Source organism: Anser brachyrhynchus (assembly GCF_964034855.1).
Source record: "Anser brachyrhynchus genome assembly, chromosome: 6".
NCBI classification, from domain to species: Eukaryota; Metazoa; Chordata; class Aves; order Anseriformes; family Anatidae; genus Anser; species Anser brachyrhynchus.
This window is the reverse complement of record NC_137700.1, coordinates 11253944-11279971: the sequence shown is the minus strand read 5'-3', so window position 1 is coordinate 11279971 and position 26028 is coordinate 11253944. Positions and strand designations below refer to the sequence as shown.

At 38.8% G+C, this 26028-nt stretch overlaps 1 protein-coding gene across 17 annotated transcripts in view; it reads right to left on the bottom strand.

Annotated features, from left to right (window-relative positions):
- The window catches only part of ZMIZ1 (zinc finger MIZ-type containing 1), a 353591-nt gene that overhangs the window by 118955 nt on the left and 208608 nt on the right, over nucleotides 1–26028 (bottom strand). For all 17 annotated transcript variants that reach the window (XR_013953115.1, XM_080598347.1, XM_080598336.1 and 14 more), the window contains 2 exons: nucleotides 24489–24602; nucleotides 11245–11350 (listed from right to left, as the gene is read on the bottom strand). Coding sequence is in view for 16 of the 17 variants with exons in the window: in XM_080598347.1 (XP_080454473.1) it covers nucleotides 11245–11350; nucleotides 24489–24602 (220 nt within the window). In the remaining variant the exon portion in view is untranslated. The remainder of the gene's footprint in view (nucleotides 1–11244; nucleotides 11351–24488; nucleotides 24603–26028) is intronic.

Genomic DNA, 26028 nt, shown 5'->3' with positions numbered 1-26028 from the left:
TATTCGATATATTTTCAAATCACAGTCCAAATATATGTACTTCACAATAGATACACATACCTTCCAGATCCTCTGTTTACTTATATTTCCTTATCTAAAAAGTTCCTCTCCAGAATCATCTGCATCACACACAGACTGTCAGCCATGGATCAGTATTAGCTTTCTGGAGACTTTAAAGAAATCTCCTGAGAGGTTATTACCATCTTTATCTATACTTTAAGATGATCTGGTTGATTAAGGGGGTCACCCTCCATCAATTTGAAAACATAACCCTCCCCACATTCTCAGTCTTCCACTCTGTGAGGGAAACCATACATTTGTCACTGATGCACTATTATGCGAATTCTACCAAACCAAGAAGAAAGGAAGAACACACAACATACTTTTAACTGCAGAAGTCTGGCAGTCTGTAGCGCTGGCTGAACCAGAAGGGACTGTGCCAAGACAGACGATGTAGTTAGGATTTCCCCTCTGTTTTTCTAACATCACCTTCAACGTCTCCTACTCCACACATTACAGGCAAAGAAAAATGCTGAAATGCCTATGCATACGTAGCTGCTCTCAAGGGATGCTGAAAACCACTCTGTTGTCCTCCAGAAGGGCTGGGTTCTGTTTAAAGCCTAACTCTTACCAAGGACTGTCCAGGAAGATTGGCTGCTGAACTGTGCCCAGCTGATTGCTTTGCTCAGATACATGATTTGGGTTCTTATATTAGCAATAAATCCACAGTTTGAACTAAGCTTGAAGTTTGGCATGTGTCAGAGTTACCATATAATCAATAACCAAAGAATCCCATTGAGCCTGCAACAGCAGTTTGATGATTCACCAACTGTGCGTCACAGCCTTATGGACTTTGCTCTCAGACATGATTCTTACTTCACACCATGACTTGCTTTTCCTTTAGAGGCACCGAATGATTGTGCATGGGAGCTGATCTTGCTTTTACACAACACAAACAGGCAACACACCACTTCTTTCCACCCCCATCAGGCAGATCAGCCCCCAGCTTCACCCAGCTGTTCAGATATATCCGCGAGCAGCGCAGGGGCAGGAGCTCCCCGAGCTGCAGCTAGCGTACTGTCCTGCCACCGCCTTGCCTGAGGAGCATCTGCCTTCTTCCTCTGGCACTGCAGGCTGGGGCCAATATTGGGAAAAAAAACACAGATGAACACAGAATTTGCTCCACTCAAAAACTGTGACTTTACATACGCATTTTTTCACAAAATTAAAGACTAATTAATTTGTTTCTTACTTGTGTTCTCAATGTTGCTGGACTGCAATGCCAGTCTGATCTTTCTCCAGCTTACAATGATGCTCATCTTAAGAACCTGATATTTATTTATCTAAATTGAGTAAAATTTTTAATCAGAATTTAAAAACAATTTCCTGTCTGACAAAGAATGTCAAAGGTCATAACAGAACGGAGAAAGGAACTCTACACAATTTTGGTTCTAATAAAAATCTACCCTAAGTCTTTGCTTTTGCTCTCAAGACAGTACAACACTGACAACTCCAATTCCTTGTTGTTGTTTTTTGGTTTTGAGTCACAGTTACTGTAGTTACTGCTAATTATTTGAAACAAACACACTCGGCTGTAATACTAGGAGACCTTTAAAGCAAAATCCCTTTCTGCTTGCAGTGGTATCTGGCTTTTCAAGGACCACTAGGACCACTCCAACATTCCCAGTGGGAGGCAGCAACTGTTATAAATTTCCAACAATTTACATCTCCCAATCTCATTTCAGACCATCAGTGAGTCATTTTTCACACTGAGAACCTAGAGGTCTCTCTGGTTCTCTGTCTTAATTGAAATTGCTTCCGTAGTAAATACACTAAATAATTTCATTTGTTTTTTCTATGATGGAAAGACAATATCTTCCAGAGTGAGCAAGATTAATGTCATTTGGGCCTGACCAGACGATCATAGGGGAGACTATCACACAAGAAGCAAATACCCTGCTTTGTACGCAGATGTTCACTGTTCAGTTTATATCCTCAGGAGCAGCCCCTGTTCATCTTTCTATTATTGAGTTCAAAGCCAAGTCAGTAATATTTGCCTTTAAAAATATTTAAATTTATGTTTCCTGTGAGAGCTCTCTTTAGAAGATGCACATTTTAAACCAGTTTGTGAACCCCAAACTGAGGATCAGCATGCACGACTGCAGGTTGCAATCTACAGAGCCCTGCACAGGACTCTGGGAAATGACAACATAGGCAGACAGGAGATATATAAAATTCCATAACTTTTTCTGTCCACTTAAAATGGGTAACCCCAGCACACTTGGAATGCAGATATTTCTCAAAGAAATAAGGAATATATTGAATGAGGCTGCACTTAATCGTTAGTTTGATCACATATTTCACAGAAGCTAAGTTTCTACATGAAGAACCTAAGTTTCTACATGAAATACTAGTACTTGAAGTTTTGCTTAAGTACAAAAGCGTGAGAGTGAACCTCTAAAATCAAGCAGATAGAGAAGAAAAAAACTATGTTTTTTGTGCACAAAAGAAATGCATATTCACAACAACAAAGCATAGGTACAACAGAGATACTTACTACACAGACAGATAAGAGTCAAGGAGATTTGCTTATGACTGCACAATGTCCAGGTGCCTTCCCACTTGATAATTTTTTTCCTTCCACTACATTAAGAAATGCTACGAGCCCAGTCTCCCGCAACACCTGTGTGTACAGAGGCATCTTAGAGGACCAGAGACATGTTCACTATCACATACTTGTTTCTTGGACTTCATATGTAGACTTTGATAAAAGCCTGGATTAAGTCACAGAAATATGATTCAGAACAACCAAGTTTCTAATTTCAGATCCCCACCATTTGGGTTGTATTACTGTTAAGCTACTGAACTTCATGACAGTTTTTTTTGAATGACATCTCATTTCTTGCATGTATTCCTCAAGCCAGGTGTTACTGGTAACTGCTAGAAAACATGATTTAGCATGTACAGATGTGTCAGGAATAACTGAGGAAAAAGTGGATTTATTAGGACATTGAAAAAGAAAATTCACAATGAGAAACAAATACCCTTGCAATTTTAATCACATAATCAAAAAAAAAAAAGAATATTTACCTCAGCATCTGGAAAACCTGCAGACGAAACCCATTTTGACGTGTTTTTTTTTTAACATGAGTAATTAAAAACTGAAATAAGTTGAGACAAAAATAACCCATAAAATGGAACTGATCTAGAAGCTTTATCAAACATGAACATTCCAACCTTTATTGAACTGCTCAGGAAAAGAGCACACGTTGTAAGGAACAATACCGCATTTGTTTGGGGAATATATTACTTAATAAGCACTCTTCAGATCCCTTTTCTGTTATTCTCTGGTCTTTCTCCCTGAATTCCCTCTCATGAAGAGGCACAAAGACTAATACAAATTAGAGCAATCTCAAACGATGAATCCTTACGATTTGTTGATCAGTCTTACACTGATACTTAAATGAACACATTTTATCGCGTAGAACTTATTTAAATGCCTTGCTATCAGTATACTTTAACAGGTGTATTTGAATGTGAGCATTACAAAGGATGAAACATTAAAACACTTGTTCAGTAAGACTTCTCAGTATGGAAATTTCTCTGTGTAAGGAGAAACATTGCATACAATATCTTGCCTATTAACCAGTGTGTTTCATAACAAAACTGTCCTTGCTGGAGTGTTAGGAGCAAGAACTCTTAAGAGGCTGCCTGCATGCTGCAGACCAACTGGCAGGAGTTAGGAACGGATCTGGAATTTTGACCCCTGCAATGGCAATTTTATTCAGGGATACAATTGGCTGTCCTGGAGCCAGCTTGATGGTCTGATCTGTTCATACAGTTCATGCTTTTGGTCATCCAGTCGACCAGCAGCACAAAGCTACCAACACCCATGCAAACTGCTATTCTCATAGCTGGACTCCTCAGGAACTTCTCCGAATGCCTCCACGACATACAACCCAATAAAAGCCCTGGCAGCGAGGTACATTTGGATGCACTGCAACTCAAAAAGGAACGCACTCAGGACTGCTTGCTGTAAACTGAGGAAAAGGTAACTTTGTGAGGGGCAAATGCCATTCTGAAGACTTAGCTTTCTGCTTTCCTATGAATAAATGGATGTTTTCATAGCTGCCTTCCTTCTTACTTTGTTTGTGACTTAGCTCATGTTCAGAGGGACAGATACATTACCCCAAACAACACCAAAAAATAAAAGATTAAAATTCACAGACACCAACCTCTAGTTTGTATATACCACCAAATATTCAGTTGCTCTGAGCACATATGAGGACCCTTCAGCAGAAGACAGAAAACAGCAGTAGAAATCAACATAAATCTTCTGTGGAGAATGCCAGTTCCAATTCAAGTGAAAGTGTGTTGTGCTCACCAGGAAAAGATGCTTCTCAGGAGCCACACAATGAGCTAATTCACTGTATACTTCAAATCCCCAGCAAAGCGAACATTCAGGGAGACTTATGAGCCTCATGAAAATCCCAAGCACAGAATAAGAAAACAACAGAGCTATCTTGTTGCTATAGTTGAGCCTCTGCAATTTTCCTAAGTGCTACAATAAAGGCATTAGCACAAAAACATTCCAACCCAGTGACAGAGTTTTACTGCTACATCTCTCAAAAGTCAAAATTAGTACCATGGTAACAAGGACCTGTCAAATGGCAAAAAGAGCAGGCCAGATAAAGCACCTGATATTTTGGCTAGACAGAAAAAAAGCGGCAGCAGCTCAGTCATACAACCTCATTTAGAAACACACATCCAAGTGCACAACAGTGATTGCCAAAAACGAATTTCTATTCCAGCAAAATGATATCTATTGCCAATCTATTGATAATGATAATCTGCCCTGAGTACGGTAGTGTTTCTTCTATATAGAACGGAGACCAAATGCATCAACAGCAGACACTTGAGAGGAAGGAAAAACCGAACAGCTGAGTTTAAGTTCTAGGGGGAGAGCATCTCTCATTCTGCAGGCTCTTCAGATGCTCCATTTTGAGATGCTTGAGAACTGCTGCCACATGCCAAGCCATCCAGACAGAGGTATAATTTTCCAGACTGCAGCTCATTTAGAGACCTGAGTTGCTCTGATTAAACTTATAGGTGAGACAGATTTGCGGAGTCTAGGATGTCTTCCGTGGGGTCCCTTTTTCTGCAGTCAGTGAAAATGGGGCTGTCACAGACTACAGGCAAATTAATGCTGCTCACCACTTATCAATGCTAACTGTACTTCCTTTTGGTCAAGGGGAGTTGCCGACTTGCACAATTCAGATATAGTATATATACTATAAATCTTTAGGAAAGAGAGTCTTAGTTGCAATACAGATATGGCTTGCCAGCATATCTTCCAGACAGAATTATTTATCTCTATGATAACAAAGCCTAAGTGTCCCAAGCTGTAACCATGGCTTCACGGCACTAAGATATACACCTACAGGGGAAGAGGTATTCTCTGCCCTGCATAATATTGAGTTTAATTAAACCAGACAAATAAAAGTGGCTGGAAGGCGTATTATTATCCTTGCTTCAAAGCTACAGAAGTACAAAACAGACAGCGAAACAGTCAAGGGCACACAGTGAGAATTTGTGCTAAGAGCTGGGAAGTAAACCCAGAGATCACCTGAAATGTAGTCAGTTTCTGCATCAAAAGCAGTTTCAAAAGGTAACAGCTACAAGAAAGTGCTGCCTTTATTCTAATGAAGAATGTCAAGTGGACGGTTTTAGGACACTAATGCTAAGGGCCACTGGATAAGATAGCTGCACAGAAATGTAGCAAGAATTAAGGAATACACAAATAAAGGAGATTCTTATAACTCAGCTTCGAACTACATCAAGAACCACATTATAAAGTCCCTTTCATATGTTTATTGAGTTTTGTTTTTTAAAAAAGTTATATTTTCAATGTTCCTTTCCTTTGCTCCCTCCCATTCCACTGTCATTCTAATGGAAAGCCTATTCCAAATCCAACTGCCAATCCAATTTTTCACAATTTCAGTAATTTATTCAATTTACACCTATATACTTTTGTGATAACGCCATCCTGTAGCTTTACATTTCTTCTTGTTCTAAGCTCTTTATTTATTAGCATTTACATACAACTCATAACCCTACTCCGCTTTCACTTCATGAACACCCTAAGCAAAGCTCTTCTATTCTGCTCTCGTAAAACTGCCTACACATTCTTATCACCCACTCTGCTAAATACAGGTACATTATTTGCATTTCGACTCCAGTCGTAAGGGACCATTTTTGACTTGACTGAATTGCTGAAAATGTTGGGTGTAAGGCACGTGAGTGAACTTTCATACGCTATTTCTTTCCGAATGCAGGCACGTTGATCATTTGGTCCCTTCAAGCTGGACGGATGCCACTGGCCTTGGCTGTAGCAATTTCCATTCTATACTTGCAATCCTTCTAGCTGCCTTGCCTCCACGGACAATATGAGATTATTGGAAACTCAGGCAAAATGTTCATCTAGCTTTCTAGTCACACATACTCTAGAGATCATCCTTACTTTCTACCTTTTCCTTATTTGTATTGCACACTCTTCTCTCTTTTTCTCTTATTTCTGTAAGCTTGATTTAATAATATGCCAAAATACACTTTGTTTGATCTATACCATTATTTTGAAACAAGACAGTCAAACATGCCAGATAACACACCATAATCAGGACATACCTTCGTAGGTCTCACTCTCTTGCCTGGTGATGCTTTAACGCAACCATTTGCCAATATTCTCATACTGCAAATACCTTCCTTAACCCAGGGTCCATTTTACTCTCAGCCTTGGTATCAGACCCACTAAGAACAGCCCTATTACTTCACAGTTATATTACAATGACAAAAGCTAAACAAATAAATGAAGTTTAATGTAAAATCCTCCAATACCATAAAGTTTTCTTTTATATTTCACATACAATTAAGAGTATTAATAATTTTTCTCTTCAAATATAAAATCAAAGCACAGCAAACAGAGCCTAAGGGACCAAAAACAAGCCACTATCAAAAAGGGTTGCTATCTCTGCTATCAAACAGCTAACACTTAGCTGCCCGTCCAAGCTATCAGGGCATTTGTTTGCTGTAGCTTCTCAGTGATTGCTAAAGTACCTTTTCTGCACGGTTCTGCCCTCAGGCTCCTTTCTCCCTCTCTCTTTTACAGAGATAGGGAACACTGTCTTTTTCTGACAAAGCTCCCTGTATGATCTCATCCTGTCGTCCCCTTGTCTGGCCTCAGCTTGGCCCCCTGACAAAAGCAGAAGTAGCTACAAGAGCAATAAAGTTCAGTAGCTTGATAAAGTTTTTGATGTTGTTTTCTTGAATTTCAGCACAGAAAATTGTTCCCTTACAGTTTTTTTTTTTTTTTAAACAAACACTGACTGGTGAATTCTGTTTTACTTAAATAATGGACCTTAAAATAAAGCTACCACATAACTTAAAATTTTGTACAGGAAGGGCAAAAGCAGAAGATACCATGCCCAAAATACGTTTAGATGCCCAAGCAGGCACTATTCTGAAAGAAAAACTCAGGCAGAGAGCTAGAAAGCCAGGAATACGCAAACACCAATGCACTTGCATACTAAGTGCAACTGAGGTTGCTGTAGTTTGAAAGTAAATGAGCATGCAGCCAACCTGCTGTGCCATTCCCTATAGGTGTCACAACAAGGCAAAGGAATTTGCCTTGGAAGGTTTGGGGAGCAGCTGTCACCAAAAGAGAGACATGCATTTTTAAAGGCTTTGTCATTTGTCTTCAGGGTGGGAAACGCTGTATTTGACCTCCTGCTGAGGCAGCAGCCCAGATGCAGCAGCATGGGCTAGAAGAATAAAAGGAGGCATCGCTATTATTTCAGGTACAAACACCAGAAAGCAGAGACAAAAGGCACAGTCATTAAACCATCATTACTATTTAAAAGCACATACGACAACTTAATATTTTTCATGCCACACAGGTCTCCAGCCTCAAGGCATTCTCTGAAACAATTCACATTAGCTAATTGTTGACTATCTCAATGGCCAAGTAAAACACAGCAGACAAAAAAGCACAACATCAAATACTGTCTCAGGAACACTAGACTGTCCTGTTCTGTTTGGGAAATGCTACAGAGCTGACAGCTCTTGGTCTGTTCCCATGGCTTCCTCCTGCTAAGGCTATGCCACCTGAGAAAGCTTCTGTCCCCCCGGCTCCAGCTGTCCATCTCCCCACATCAGGTGTGCTCTGATCTGCCTTCCGCAGCTCGAGTAATCATTGCCTAACCTCTTCAGCTTATGTGAGGTGGGTTAGCAGGCAGCTACCACTACAGCTTTTTAAGCCAAGTGTCATGAAACCAGGTGGGGCTGACTGCCTGAGCCAGGGGTGTTTCTGGGCCTGCTGAGCAGCCAGCTGTGCTGCCCTCTGGCTCCAGCCCTGTCCCAGCAGGGATAACCAAGACCATCGGGTACGGGTACGGCCACGGGGACCCTAACTCTCACCTGGGCCCAGCAGAGAGAAACAGATGAACAGAAGATAACCAGCAAACACTTAGCTGGCACTCTGGACCTGGGGTGGTCCTCCTGCTGCGCTGACCAGAGCTGTAAAGCCCGAGAGCCACGGGTCACTTGCGGTGTCCCGGCCTCCAGGACGTCAGTCAACAGGCCTTGTCCTAGGCAGCACAGTGGCACTAACAGTGAGTGGTCCTCAAAAGGGTTTGGTGCAAATATTTTCCCCAGTGTTCACCTACTCTAATTTGGTTTAATTAGATAAGTGGGTTTTTTTTGTTTTTCTCCTAATATTTCAGTGCACCAGAAACAATGCAACACAGACTAAAAACATTTCTGGAGCTATCCCTTTGGTGGCATTAAATCCCTACTTGGAGGAATGAGTTCAAGCCACTGTAAATTCCCCTTAAGCCTGGAGGAAGGGAAAAACATTCTTATTCATTAAAAATAATGCCATTTGGTATCTACATGAGAAAGTGACTGGAAGAAGTGTTGAAGGTGTCTTCAACAGATGTAACAAGGAAAAGAATGAGTTACTCAAATCCATATGGAAGAACCCCTGACAACTTAAGCAAATCGTGAAAGGCAGCTTTCAATGATACGCACCGTTTAAAAAATTAAAAAAAAAAACACTCAACTTTTTAATGATAACTGAATGAGGGAGCAGATCCACCGTTGCTTTAGAAATCAGAAAATGTTAATACGTTCAGATGTTGAAATTAACAGTTTCAGAAAAAAATCAAGATAGTCTGAAACAATCTCACATTTGTAATCCTCACCTGTCAGTCTTTCAAGCTGCCCATTCAATGATGTAGCTCTCACAGGTCATATGTGAAGGTGACACCCTTAGAGTAGGTGTTACATGTGACATTTCACCAAAATGCATTATGGCGTGCCCTGAATTTTGACTACTTAATACAGACAAAATAAGCACTGCAAAACATGGTGTGGGTGGGCATGATGAAACCCCAGGAACAATTGGTGAAACAAGTATACACATGGTTAACCTAAGGTAGCTGTGAAACCTGACATGTAAGATCACTGAAAATAAATTGTACATGCATCTGGGAAGTAGGAAGGAAAGCAAATGACTGAAAAGAAGGTTTTTAATACACTGAGAGAAGAGCTCATGTTTTCATTACAATTTTCCCAGTATTGTATCAATTAACAATGGAAAGACTGAAATCTGTATGGATTGCTAGAGTAGTGAGTTAGACAAAAAAAAAAAGGCAGATATTCCCCCCAAATAATTATTTGTATAAATGAAACACTGAAACTGGGCTTTTCTAGGATATGACTGACCAACCAGTGGCTTTCAAGGCTATCCTCTCATGCCTGCTCCAAACAAAAAGGATTAGAACATGAAAAGATCCAAAGACTACCTTACCTCCACTAACACACTGATAGAGACCTCACACCTCAGAGACTAACCCACACTCAGTAAGAACTTCCAAGAACAAAGGTATGACTACTTTTACTAGGTATATTTTCAAGGGAAAGAAATGTCTCAGTTAATGCGTTCATAGCAAGAAATCCTCAAACAACCCGTAAAAAAAAAAAAAAAAAAAAAAGCCAAGAAGAGAAGTGATAGCTAACTATTGGAGAAACTTGCTATAAATTCAGAAAAAGGGAGATTGTGACTGGTCAACTGAAGGTTTTATCTTCCACACAGCTTTCCCAAAAGAAAATTAGACAGTTCATTGGACATTTAGTAAAATTAATAATCCCTTCCCATACAAAGGATTAATTAGTCCATTGAATATGTCATGATGTGAAAGCCACTTTGCACAAGGAACTGCTTAGAGCAGTTAGAACAAAAGATAGCCACGAGTGAAATAAATTTGAGGCTGGTAAGGACCAGAAAGTTACATGAAAACAAATGTTACCAACACGTAATCAGTTGACTACAAATTACTACTTCGGAGGAAGGTAACCTTTTCTGACATTCTAAAACTGGGACTGTATACCAGTTACTAACTAGAAAAGTTAACTGTTCCATTCCAGAGTGTAGATATCTGCCTTTTTTTCAAGTCAGTACACGTTATGTTGACACTTATCAGCTAAAAAAAAAGAACCAAAATTAAACTCTCCAGTTAAATAAAACACAATGTGAGAAGCAGAGACTCCCATGTACATTTTATACTTTCAACAATACAGGAAAACAATAGCAATACATCATAATCATTGATGTCCTACCCTATCAGAGCACCATAACAGATAATTGCCATAAAACACTAGGAAAAAAAGTGCTACGTAGTATTATCTTAATAGTGTTGTTACCTATTCTTGGCTTGAAATTCTATAGTGAATGAATAGACCTACAAGAAACTGTGGTACTTCTTTGCACAGACATATGCAGTCCAGGAATAAAAGTTTGGCAACAGATGTTTCAGACACTTACAGAATGAACATAAAAGATATAGAAAGGCTGACATACAACAGAAAATCAATGGTTTACCAAGATGGAGGGGTCTGAGTATGCTCATTTCCTCCCTAATACTATTGAACATCAGTGTTTCCGGAAGTTACGCTTCATCTATAAGATCAAACAAGGCTATGAACAGCACTAGTTGGGTAAAATGTTAATTCCCAAAGCCAATCATCCTCAGAACAGCATACCATTGAAATGCTAAAATCTGCAGCACTGCTACAACAGAACACTTGGTTGTTTTTTGTTTTTAAAAAAGCAATACAGTAGCAAGTAGTATTTATTAAGCATATAACCGTCCAAGAAATCACTGATATACCAAAAAATGTTTTTCCTACCAGCTGATTTTGGAGTGAATTTGTCCCTGTTGGCTGCACATACTGCCAGTAGCCTGTATCCAAGATCCAAGTCAAATCCTTGCTGAGCTGCCACTCGACTAACCACCTGCAGAGGGAAATAAAGAAAGCTTCATTAAAGGTTACTTGAGCTCTTTGCAAAGTTACTTTAACCTGCTTATCAGCACTAATGTTAGACAACTGAATCTGCTGTTGCAAAATCCACAGCACAAACGTGATATGAGGCATTGTTCTCCCATAGTTCCCACTGCAAGCACAGCAAAGAGAACACATGAATCTCTTCTGGTGATCTCGTTATTTGACCATGTGCCAGAAGAAAGGCCTGACAGTTCATTTGAAGTTGGAGGGAAAAAGCTTTTCCAGAAAGTAGTGCAGGAGGACCATATGCAAAGATTATACAGAATATACTTCACTATACTTGAGAATTTGTGATGAAAAAATCTCCTAAGTCTCTGTCCCTGGGTCACAAACAGTTCCTGGCCTTGTTTTGAAGAGCACGGCTCACATCCCCTAGGTTAAAATGCCCTCCTCCTCATTGATGCAGTGTTCTCCTCTGCTGTGATCCGTGTCACAGTTGCTGCATTTCAACAATACAGTATTGCAAAGCCCATTTACTAGACTTCTCAAATAAATAGGCCTGTGCCTATTTGACAAACACATAAATACGAAGAGAAGGGTTTTTGTTTGTTTGTTTGTTTGGTTGGTTAGGTTTTTTTTGATTTCTCCTGGTAAACGGGAGCTGATCTAGAAGGAATCTAAATTTCTTGTAGGACTAGCTAAACTAGGCAAGTGAAAGACTGGGGTCAAGGATGAAAAGTAGTCAACTGTTTCTCCAAGCCAGCAACGCAGCTATCAGCCAAGAATGTATCTTCATAAAAATCTGCATAGTATAAACACAATACTGTGGTCATTCTGGGCAAACTATGCTACAGTTATACACAGCAGAGCTTTTACATTGCCTTCTGGTTCCACAGGATGACTTCAGACTCAGAGGCATGGATAAAAACATTATTCTTAACACTTCCATTATCACTTTGCATTGAACCAGTGGTCAAAGAACTCCAAAGGAAACAAAACACCATTTCCTTGGGTGAAGCAAAACAAAGTCCCAATCCTAAATAGCTTACAATACAACAACATATCCTTTTCCCACCCCTATTCTGAAAGCTTATTTCTAAATCAGTGATAGTGCAATTACCTGTGCCCAGCACTGACTTCCCAAAGAAGCAACAACATAAACCAGTAAGGAACCAAGATACGTGATAACCTACAGACAGTAAATAAATGCAGTATTCTGGCCTACCTACTGAACATTATTACATGAACCTTATTATTTTGAACTTTCTTCCATTATCCACTTTCCCTAATTAACAGTAAAGAATTAGATTTCTCTCTTAAGAAAGAATTATCACGGATAATGTTCCTGGTTAGATTTTTGTTGTTGTTGTTTTTCCTATTAATTTAGAAATTACAGATTCACCTGAATTTATCAAGTGGGAGTGACTCCTCTCTATCCTTTTTAACCCTCTCAATCTCAAAATAGAGCAGTAGAGAGCTTCAGGGGAATCAAATGAGAATTCAGGATAATCAATAAAACAATACACAACCGAAGAACATTGTTTTATCTCCTGTTTCTCTTTAAAATTGACTAAGTTGTAGATAGGAAAGAAAAATAATTTGGGAGGAAAGCTGCAATTATTTTTGATAAGTCACAAAACAGCCAACTTGATAGATCAACCTTTAATCTTTTACACACAACAGTCTGATGGTTCTTGAAATCCTCATTAAGAGGCTGGGTCCAAACTTGCAACATTTAGATAAAAATAAAAACAAACAAAAACAAGGAAAAGAGCAACAGGAGAAAAACAGGATATTTCACACTTCATGAAAAGTCAGCAATAGGAGGTAAGACTGGTGGTTTGCTGTGAGATCCAAGGGACACTGATGTCTAACCGTTCTCCTTTTCCTACTTCCAGTATCACCACAGTTCAGCCACTGACAGGTACACACTAGACAAGGGTACCACACCAGAAGGAAGCAGACAAAGATCCTTTTTAAAAAATAAGTCTTGTTAAGGGCTTCCGAGAGCACTGTGCCATTAATGTGTAAACATTATTTAAATTTCTTCAGGTACCATCCTGCACCATCATAAAGCAACTCGCCTCAGGCTTAGGCCTAAAAAAAAAAGGAGAAAGGACACTCCCATTTTCTGTTTTGAAAAAAGCATATGATCATCAAACTACCCATTCTGAAACTGATCAGGAATGAAGGTAGATACACCTGCTCTTCATTGAGAGCACGATAACTTAAAAAAATGCATCATATATGCTTTATATATATCATATATACCATATACGCGAACATATGCTTAGTTCATTGTAAAATGTGCAGCTATGAATACACAGGTACCATTAGCCAGTGGTCAAGTCAGAACTCTGAACTGACATCCTGCTAATTATGCAAAACAAAATCTCTAGGATAATACAGGAAATAGAGAAAATCATAAACTCCTGAGCCCAGGAAAGCTGATCTATGATTGCAATGTCTTCACTAAAGAGGCTGGAAAGCCTGGGCTAGTTTGGGTCCCAACAGCAGGCCGAGGCTTACTCTGTTACACTTTAGTTCAACAGCAGTGTACTTCTCTGAATTTCCTCTACCAGTCAGCAACAACACTGTTATGTACCCTGCCATGTCTGATGGAAAGCAGACGTCCCCAGTGTTGACCATACCCTGGTGGCCAAAGGACCATCTTGTGCAGGCCCACACGGCATGGGTCAGCAAGCACGGCAAGTGGGTTACCAAAGCGAGAGGACGCAGAACCTGAATTTGTTAGTCTAGAGAAGCCAGCCAATCAACTGTTACTTTTTGCTCAAGTTTTTCATCAAAAATGTGAAGGAAAACAAATTAAAAAATCACTTCTGTTAACAGAAATAAATCTAAACTCAAGACTTTTTCCACAGAAAAAGAGGACAGAAAAACATCCTTCCCTCAAAAGAGTAACAGCAAAACCAGCAACTACCTAATTGAAAACAAACATTTCTAATAAAATATCCATTTTGCAAAGAGTTATTTTCCACCCGTATTTTTCTCCTACCCAATCCAGTAAGGCTGGAAGAGGCCACATGAAGCAAACTGCTCTAGCAGTGCTCAGGAGTGCGTACCGGGCCCTGCTGCTCTCCCAGCCTTCAGATGTTATGTACTGCTCCTCATAGATACAGCAGGTCACTTTTTTTTGGTCCAGTTTCTTCACAGGCTCAAAAATTTTTGCATTAATTGTATTTTAAAGTCCTTCCATCAACTGTAACAGCTGAAGACTTACTTTTATTTTAAACTGCAAGTTGAACAGAGCGGTTTGTACACCCTGCAAAGATCACGTTGCAGGTTGCCCACCGGTGCACAGAGACATTGCTTCATTTCTTACACTGCTCACTGGGTAGTGAGAAGGCCTTCCTCCTGTGAACCTGCACACCAGGGATTTCCTATCCTTTTAAATATTAAAACACTGGGATTCTCAGAAACAAGATGACAAATGCGTCATAGGAATATGATCCAGAAAATGCAAAGAATCAACTAGAAACCAGATGGTAAATTTAATATATTCAGTTCAGCAGACCCTGATGATATTTACCTTAGAGTGCCTCAAAGGAAGCAGCCTGGGCAAACCTTGTAACTGCTAATGATTATCTTCAGGAATTCATTCAAGGCAGAGGCCTTAGAAGCACATCAAATGTCTGTTTTTGAGACGGTGGAAAGGTGAACCTTAGAAATTACAGTTACCCAGACTGATAACAAAATAAATTACTAAACCAGTATTATGCGAGTAATATAGAAAATCATCATGAATCCATCAGCACAGTGCAGTTTTCTTCTTTGACAAGTTAACTGGCCTTGTAAGTGTACGGAAAGTACTAGATGACATGTATCTTAACTCTAACATGCCTTTTGACATTGCCCTACAAGACACTGTCATAACAGATGAACATAGCCTAGATGACGTTAGTATAAACTTTACTCAGATTATTGATTAATAGTCCTCTGTCAAATCATAACTTGTCCTGGATACAGGCCATTTCTATGTATTCAGTTTTGACTTGGACAACGAAACTGGGTAACTTGCAAAACTTCAGATGATGACATGCAGAGGAGTCTGCAAACACTTAAGAGAACAGGGTGAGAGTTTAAAATAATCTTGATAAACTGGAAAAGTGTTCCAAAAATTAAACACGTATGAAATATTATAAATGGATAGAGAAATCAGATGCCCAAACAGAAAATTAAGCATAACTGGTTAGGCAGAAATACTGAGGACATGAATTCGGAGGTCAACAGCAAGTATATGGTTTTGAAAGTAAAGCTCTAAAAAATGTATCAATAACTTGATTTTAATCTAAGAAGATAAAATTGGCAGAAGATACAAGGTTAGGCTTCAAATACATAGAAAGCTTTCTTACAGGTGATGTGAATCAACTGTCCCTTGTGTATACAAAATATGTAACTCGAATTCATCTGCTCAACGTACAAGTGACTGGGATAAATATTGGAAAAATTTTGAGATGTTAAAGACCATCAAACAATGGAACAGTCTGTCAATCTCTCTGGAGTTTGGAAGTGGGGCAATTTTTAGCAGACTACACGGTATCTTTAAGACATCCAATGCGTCATAGGAATATGATTCAGAAAATGCAAAGAACCAATTAGAAGATCATTGGTAAAGTTAATATATTCTAGTCAGTAGACCCTGATGAAATTTACCTTAGGGAAAAAGAATGGACACCATGTCCCCTTAAGTCCTTCCCAAGCCAAATCTCAGCAATTGCTGACATCTATTGCTGGCTGGAGCTACCCAATTCTGCTTGAACCCTACCCCAGGAACACTCCTAATTTTGAAAACTCCTGTGATTTAGATCCTAACTCGGGTAACAGTACTCTGATCAGGCAGGATCGAATCAACATGGTTTCAATTATCCATTCAATCTTATGGTTAAGTGATCTGATACCCACTTGCAAACATACTTGGGCTTTCTCTACTGCAAATTCAAGTTCAGCACACAGGCAAAAATTCAGACAACACACAGGTGGCACCATGTGTTCAAACATGACTTCATTTTGCAATGTTGTAAGCATGCATCTTAGTTGGTCTAAGCACACATGCTATGAAATTCAGTTGAAATTTAGTAGCAGATTAAAGAAAAAAAAGCATTTGCCAACGATACCACAGTCCGAAACTGGGATACACACTCAGTAATCCTCTATGTTATTTTACAGCCTTATTTCCTAACATATTTCCTATTTATACTAGCAACACCTAGTTTTTATTTTAATGGTGGTACAGTACTGATGATTATTTCAAGTTCTGTCTTTAAAGTAACATATATCTTATTTGCAAGCAAACTTTAATCTAATAGTAACCACCAATAAGAAAATCTGATTTCCAAAAACCTTTCAAATCTTTAATCTGGACAGTACTGCATTCATACCTGACATTTCACACTCACCACCTGTGACACAGCTCTGCAGAGTTCCAGATGGCTGAACTCTCAGAGTCACTGATAGTATGAGCAAAATTATTAGAGTTAAGTTTTAATAATGGAAAAAGCAGAGAAATTCAGCTACCCACTTCTTTCTCCTCTGCTGAATTTAACTCCAATACTTTGTTTTTATTGCTGCTGTTTTTCCCCTTTTGCAAGACTAAGGAGCTACACCATAGCAAGCTCCCCTCCCTGCTCTTCTTGTCATCACACCACGAAGTACTGGAACAATGTAGCTCTTAACCTAACAGGCCTGTTAATCAAGAGGGTTATATGGCTGCTTATTACAAAACTCCCTTCCCATTATGTTGCACTTTCAAAGAATCTCTTAACTAGCAGCAGTCAAGAGCACCCCCCCCTGCTGGCATCAGAATGAATTTTTCCAATTCAATTTGCTGGCTGCTCAAAACTAAAAATGCCAGCTGATTGCTAGTTCAGACAGCTCTGTGTTCAGCCACTTGTGCGTACTTGAAATTATCTGAATGCAGTTTGAAGACTACAGCAGAAATTTTGTAATTAGAATTCTGCAATGTAGATGGTAATTTTTCCCCCTCGGTAACACACAGAGATCAGATAAACAGGAAGCAAATTGAAGAATTTTGCAACATGAATGGTGATCTGCTTCAAACAGAAAAAAGGGAAAAGGAGGAAGATATCTTTGTGATCTGAAGCCCTGGTCGGACAAGACTCTTACATTCTAGTTACAGAAGAGCTGTCTCAACAATGCAGACAATCAAAGCAGGTGAGTGAAGTTACACGTCGTCAGCCAGTTTCTGGCTTGTGATGCTTGAAAACAGACATTAAGTAGGTTCTGAAAATGTAAAAGACCCTATTCAAACTAGGGTTTTCTTAAATCTATTTCCCATTGAATTAGGTGGATAAGGACTGTATTTTCAAAATAAAATTAACTACTATACCTGCTGTCTACTTCTTGGTCACTTCCTGAAAAAATGAGGCAGACCATGCAGAATAAGGATACCTGCTCCTTTACTCCCTCCTCCTCTCCTATGCATGTCTCTAACAAGCATAAGCATAGAAGAGAAGGTTCCCGTACTTAATCACCTCCATCTGAAATTTTCTCCCAGAGGAAAAAATGCAAGGATTTCACTTTAATAAAGCCAGCTGATCGCTGGGTCACTGCAATGCCATTGCCACCTGAGTCCTGACAGGTTTTGAACAATGATATGGATGAAACATACAGTCATCACACAAAGAAAGTGATACAGAAATACAAAAAACATTTTAATTTTGACAGCAACACATTTCAAAAAAAATGCTTTAAAGCTGTAAAACAACCCATGCCTTGACTAGCAAAATCAAGTTTAAAAAAAGGGCTTTAGGATATCATGAGCTCATATGACAGCCAGTAACACTGAGTTATTTGGTAGCATTACGAGCTGCTCTGGGGAGGAGCGTTCTGTGCCTGCTGGCTGTACTCCGACAGTACAGCATGTACACAGCCCCAAAGCGCTGTGATGCACTGCAAACACAAAAACGTGTGTTTAACAAATGCATGGAGAGAGGATGACGGAAACAAGATTTCTTCCATGTGAACTTATTGCTCTAGTCTTGGGATACAACGACCAAATGCAACATTTCTAGGGCTCTAAAGGGCAGCTGCATCCTGCTGTTTTCTGGGTATAGATGTGCTGAACCAACTCTTCCATCTGCAATTACTCTAATTCAGATCTTAACCTGATTTGAAAAGTGACTTTTGATGTCACATGCTGATTTTTGATTATGTACTTTCTGCATTAAGCAGAATGAACCCAGCCAGGTGTGAAGTCAATGTAGCAGCATATACCTTGTGAACACATTAGCTTCATTTTGTTGTTTTTGCTGTCTGAGGCATCCTGTTGTGGAAACCTGACGTTATTCAAAGATATGGCTCTTGTTCTAATTTTTTTTAATGAACTATGTTTAATTACATATTGTCTGAGCTAAAAAAGGATTTCTGTATCATGAAACTGACAGCAGCTTTTTTGTTCTTAAAATGACCTGAAAAATCTCAACAGCCTGAAGTCCAGGATTTTCTGAGGAGAAATGCCATTAAAAACGGTATCATACCATGCATCACTATCACTAAAAATGAACCTATAGGAGATAGTTCCACCCATAATGTTTTTTCAGCAATTTTCTTCAGTATTACAGAGACCTAGTAAGAGCTACAAGCAGTACAAAAGATTTCATTTAAAACTGTGATGTTCAGAGAGAGTAGAGGTAGGAGTGTAGCTTTGGGTGTACTTTTAATTTAAAGAGGAAATAGTTCTTAAACAAACATGCATGAATATCTCACATCTGATTACTGAGGTAGACCCAGCATTCAGAGATGAAATCTTGACCAGTAAGATAGCTGGGAGAATAAATACATTTTTAATGAAAGACTAAATGTTGCTTTTTGTGGGCAAACTGGGGTAGGAATTTCCATCTTTCAGATGAAAAGAGGCCCTAGGTCTTAACCATGGTGGTCAATCACCCCATTTTTCACAAGAGACGCTCTATTACATTCAGTGCTTTGGCCAACAGCCAACTCAGGTAAGCACATCCTGTTTTCCTAAATTCCTCCTACCGTCCAAAACTGTCCTGGTGTTAGGATTTCATTTGACCTACCCTGTAGGTACAGTCAGAGAGTAAGTACACACAGCTGTGCTTCTTTTCCCCCTTTTATTTCCTTTTCAGGCACGCTGCTGCAGACCCCTAAAGAACGATGAACTCCGTGCATTGTAACGCTGAAGCACAGTGAGAGACCAAAGCAGTGCCTTTATTGTCCTTCCCTGAAAGCAGCTGAAGACAAGTCTGTAAATCTGTCCATTTTGCTCTCAGCTGTCCCCTGGTTTCCATTTTTACTGCAGCGCAGACACAAAAGGTAGCCATGCCCTCGGTGGGATCATTTACATGTTAAACTGTTCAGCAAGAGCAGATCTATGGGATGAGACTAGAGTGGATCTGCAAAAAGGCAGAAAAGAGTGAGACAACCTTGTCCAGCCAAACCAGGGTTATTTTTCTAACTGCTGTGTAGTAATATAAGCTATTTATTTTAAACAAAAGTAAGGTAGTGCCATATGCAGCAGGTTTTCAAATAAAAATAATCCCATTCCTAAACTTATCAATAATACTAGTCTTATCATAAAATAATCTCATCCCAGAGTGCTTTATTAACTGTGAACACTAGAATCAGAAACTGTTGTGGAAAGTGGAGGCAATTTTACAGCTCCCTCTAACACTATGCAAGAGCTAGTCACAAACCAAAAATCATATCCACTGCAATTTCAGGAATTTCAGAATGAAGGATTTCCATGATCACCATTCTTTTTTTTTTTTTTTTTTTTTGGCCTATGGACAGTTCTGTTTGTTTTCAAAATACCTACTCTTGAAGAGTAACACCCAGCTTTCCTTGGCAAGTTAGAAAGGAGTTTATTGTCCCTGAGAAAGGACATAATTTGTTTACGTGTGCTCCATCAAAGCTGCTAACGGCAATTTTTCTGTAGCCTGTAACTGGCAGGAAAGAAAACACATTCAAAGCTGACCCCTCCCTCTTTGACTTTTTATTTATCTGTTTAAATGTTTTTGTTTGTTTTATAAATTTATATTACCTGCTCACTTTGGTGATTTTCTATACCAGGTGAACATAAAAAGGTAAGCTGTTAAACTAGCGTCCATCGGACCTGTTTGAACATAATGGCGATGAATGCACAATCACACTTTGTTTTTTTTCTTACAAGGGTCTCAGCTTTCAAGGCTTAGTTCATGAAAATATAATTTATTTTTATAGCATTAAGATGCCATAGGTTTACCCACGTGCCCTAAACCTTTCCTCTTTAACTGTTTGCACTTCACGTTTTTTTCTTAGGCCTTGATAGCATCAGTGTCAGTTCTTGAAATAACTAGCTGAAGTTATTCCACCTCTACAGGAATAATCATTAAAAGGTTTCTACAGAACAAATGCAGGGTATTTAGCTAGCTAAACAAAGCCTGTTAACAGGCTTTAACTGACAGCTGTCTGTCTGGTAAATTTTCAGCTGCTGTAACAAATCCTGAGTTTGTTTTTGAGATAAGAATACCCACACCTATTATTCTGCATAGATCATCACTGGAGCCTAGAAATATCAAGTTTAACTCCAGTAGTATCACGTACTGATACACAATAATTATCTACCGCTCATAGCCAGTATGTATACTGTGCACATCTATTACACACAAAAAGAAAGAAGAACACTGGACATGTGTTGATGTTGCACGTGCTCTCTGTTTTGCACATGCTCTCTGTTTAGCTAACTTACGAAATTTTCCAGTCACTAAGATTTCCGTAAGTGCTAGCATTAAAATGTAAGCACAGGAAACCTTCTGTGACAGCCTACTGTAGATGTTATTAGCAAAAGAAGCAATTCTGTAAGTGAAGCTGGAAGCTTTACTGCTGATGCCCAAGCAGAATATTTCCAAGACCATTCCTCTGCATCCATTCAGGTTCTGTTAGACTGGCAACAGGAATAAAAACATACTGTTGTTATAAAGTGAATCAGACATTACCAAGAGTTCAGACAAGAAGATGGTGCATAGAACAAACAGAATTACTTCTTAAGAACCACTCCTTAGATTAAAGCTTAATCAAGATTTTGAGTGCCTTTTCTTTTTATTAATATGATTAATTCTACTTGGTTAATTTTTGCAAAAATATAGTAGAAACGACTTGACTGAGGCAAAGAATCTGTTATACCTGCAGAGCTACCATTAAATTGGCTATTCATAATACAACAGATGTGTTTTGATGCTCTGTCGTTACATCTGATGCATTTAAACTTTGATGTGTGTGAATGGATGGTTTGTTCATTCCTGAGACAGCTTGCCCTTCTTCAGCCATGACATTAATATATTTCAATTTGGATTAGGATACACTGCGTTACCCTCTAGTAGGATATGATTTCATATCCTTTGACGGTTCCAGGAACAGTTTAGTGTAGTGCTTTTTCCCTGGTCAGAGAGCTAACAGAATAGTGTCATAAGAGAAAAAAATCCTTCTGTACACTAAAGAGGAGGAGCCTTATAAGCAAGCGTCTTTAGTATTTACAGCTTTTCAGAAATAAATGCACTTGCCCTTAGGAATCCATGGAACTCAAATGTTATAATGATGGTAGAGACTACTTGTTTTAAAAAGCATATCCCGAAAGTATGAGAATTTTAAAGTAATCTGTTTTTGAAGGTCATTTCAAATACTGGCAAAATAAAACAATAATCCTGCTCTAGTGGTTGAACATACTTTCATACAGATTTTTCATTTTTCTTTTCTTTTAGCATAATCTTCACAAAGAAAAACACCGATAAACTTTGTCAGTATTACTAAAAATTGGCTCTTGGTAGTACAGAATATGCCACTAAGCAAACTAACGTTAAATTTACTTGTGATATTCCAGTGTTTCAGGTGCCCTTCTCTTTATTATTATTATTTTTTAATTTCTGAATAATTGCCCTGTAAACAGACTTAATTTTTATACATTTTAAACATTTTTATTAAATAAAGGTAGATAAATTTTCCTGTAAGATGAGTAAACAAGGAGCCTTAACATCCACCCTTGATACACCTGGAAGAAAACTGTTTAAAAAGAGGCTATATATAAAGCGAGCTCAGATAGAATGATTTTTTAAAAAGGAAAAAATGGAGACCTTGCCTACTGTACTGCTATGCATTAGGAAGAACCAGGAATTATCACTCTCTTGGGTTGTAGCAATGTAAGAAACAATATTTAATGGGAAGTAGCAAGAAGTATATACACTGTGAGAAATGAAAGAATACCTTAATTAGAGGAATTTTACTATTAGGAACAAGAAACCGTTCTATTCCTTACCATTTATATGCATTCTACATATCCTCTGTATTTATCATCTAACACAAAACAAGCCAACAGGTTAAGTTCCTGTGTTTTTTCCTTGCTAGGAGTATAATGAAATTACATGATATGATAAAGATGATGCTGCCAGTCAGTTCCTACGCTGCAGATAGTGCTTTATTCTGTAGCAAGCTTGGGAAAGGGGGGATTTCATGTCACCCACTTCATAGTTCAGGGAGGACTATGAAGCAAAGCAATACATGCTGTTCAAATGCTAACAGTCCTTAGACAATAAGGGTTGTTTTTTCTTTCCTGCTTGTCAGGAAAGAAAAAAAAAAAAAAAAAGTATTTTCATTTCCACGTACTCTGCTAACAAGATGATGTGTGTTTTCTCTCACTGTTTTTCGGGGAGCATTTCTTTCTCTCTTTCCTTTTGCTCTGTGAGGACAGTGAATCACTAGCAGTCAGACCTTATTTTGACCCTGCACTTGGGCAGGACTGCAGGTCTGCTTATGTAGAAAGAAAAGATTTAAACAGCAAGGAAGTCGCAGGTCAGATTTACAGTGTTCTACCATAGCTCTGCAGAGAAATACTGTGTTTGGGTTGCCTAAGCATGCTTGAGTTGGATGTCTCCTTTCCTGAATGCTAACCTCAAAATGCTACCTAAGTTTCTAAAAACTATAAATAAAATGCATTTATGGTCACACACCACAACCATCGCGTTTATTCACGGTTGAAGTTATATATCAAAGGTAACTTTCACTTCACACACAAGCTTTAAGTATCATATATTTGGACTCTACTAACATTTCTGTTTTTTTTTGTTTCTGTTTTTCTGTTTGGAAGTACGATATACGCCTTCTTGTATCACTGGATTTATTCAAACTTTTTGGCATAGAAATCTGAGGGATGCTATACACTTGAGCACACTAAGATGGAGCCATTCCTTAACATTTGGATTTCTGCAACTAAACCTCAGTCTCGTTGTCTGTTTTATATACATCACTTACAGACTGCGTGAGAATAATCCATGAGCTTTCACTCCCTCCCAACAAGAACAAAGATGGTCTCTCCATTAATGATTTTAAAATTTCTGACTCCTTCATCACTATTTATGTGTATCATCTTGTTCTGCACATCGCAGCGAAGCTTTTGAACTCTCCTAGTCCAGACAGAATTTAATTCCTCTAAAGTCTTGACTCTACATAATAATTTTGGACTGGAACCCACAGCTGAATGCATAGGAAACAGAACATTACAAAAAAAAAGTCGTGTACAAAATACGTTTTCTGTACATTATAATAAAGTTGCTTTAGGAGCTACAGAAGTCTTAAGGAATGAATGGAAGGAAAAGCAACAAAGTCAACAAAACTGTTAAAATTACTATGTCAGGATTAGACCTGCAGTCAAGATATGCAACAAACCAAACCCAACAGGCAGAAACACTGTTCAGCTGGAGGTTCAGCATGCTTAAGATAGAAGACATGTAGCCCTCCAAACCCACCAAAAATCAAGCCATGGAAAATGAAAGCCTGAGAAATCTGTTAAATCCATAAGAAGATAACTTGGTTGGCAATCTCAAACCATGAAAATGAATAGTGTATGTGCATGTTAGGTAACCTAGCTTGTGCTAGGTATTCTGTAATTTATTCCCCCCCCCCCCCTTTTTTTTTAATGATTTAACTTCTTGCTACTGAATTTTGCTTCCTGTGCAGTAAAAGAATCAAATAAACAGTCGTTAGGGTCTGCCTTCATGTGTTTAAGATAAAAGGGTGAAAACCACAAAATGCAGACACTGAAAATCAAGCTCCCTCAGCCACAACGTACGGTATAAACCAGAGGATAAGAACTGCTGCCACAGGGGGAACGGACATACCGTCAAACAACCCATCAGGCTCTGCTCAAATGGTCTCTGGAAGGCTCTGGGGTCACCACACCAGTCCAGGAGCTCCGTAGCTGCATTATGGAAGTTTGCAGGGTTCTGTAAGTGCTGACAAGGGAAATGGAGCAACACAGTAAATAATATACATAAGTGCTGACATTCAGTTTCCCACATCACATTAATGCAAAGTTTGGAAACTAGGAACAGCATACATTTTGGAAACAAAACCAAAAATTGTATAGAGAACACAGAAAATCCTACTTTAATTCATTCTCATCAATACTGATGCAGGTTTCCTAATTTTCTGATATGAACTCGTTAGTTAGGCACAAGGTAAGCTGGAATACCAGAGCTCCTCTCAATTTCTTCCTCCAAAGCATTACCTCTCACATCTGCAACCTCTAATGGGTTCTGCTTGGACACCAAAACTGCCCAAGTCCAAATTCAGGGAAATTCCAGTTTTGCATTCAAAGTTCTTGCCTTGGTCTCGCAGCCATGCCTTCCAATACTCGTGTTTCATCTTTGCCTGCCAGCAACATGACAGTCTCAGAAAATACCAGTGACAGAGCAAAGCGCACACACTATACTGGTCCCTTCCAGGGATTTTGGCTTCTGTATATCATGATGTATTGTAATGAGCAATTGGGAGGACCAACTCTGGGATGACAAAAACAGGAATTGTTCTTGACCGAAGCGTGGCTGGGATGCTGCCACAACTGAAAATGTGAAAGCACTAGAAAGCATGTAGAAATCTCAGAGTGAAATTCTACTTCTGAAGAAGCCGGCACAATTTCAAGAGAAAAAAAAAAAAGTTTTTTATTTTAAAATTTGCATGGGAAATGCAATTTTAACTGTTACACTCATTTCTGGTTTTGTATTGAACAAGCTGTACCCGTATTTTTTTGAAACATTTAGCAAACTTACCTGATACCATAACTGACAGTATCATCCTTCACTGTGCTATACTATCAAAGTGTTCCAACATTTTAGCAGGTGCAGAGGGAGGGTATAGGAAAGAAGGAATTTAATTTATATGAATAGTATTGCTACTAAATTCTGCAATTCTGGTGATACTAAGTGTTTCAGTGAAAACTCCAGAAACAAGAAGAAAATAGTGTATTTAGGAACTGTGAGTATCTTTTTTAAAAGTGGGTTTGCAATTCTTGAGATAACTGAGAAAAACATGAAAACGATGATCATTTTAAGAGGAAGGCACAAAACCCAAAAGTATCATTTTTAAAATACATCCTTAGCTCTGAATCAGTCACATACTGCTCACTTCTAAGCATCTGAATTAACAATAATGTTCACAACCCGGTTTTTTTCCCCCCTCTTCCCCTGGTGCCTGAGAAGCTGCATATAGTAACTCTACCATAAACAAAGGGAAAAAAATTGCTCCTATGCTAGGTTTTAAGGAGTTTGTAAACTTTTGTATCGTGTTGCTGGAATTCTTGTTCTACAAAGGCTCTTGGTCAGAGGCCTTGTTTTTTAACAAGAGATGACTGACAGGCGTGGCACAGATTCTTAAAACACT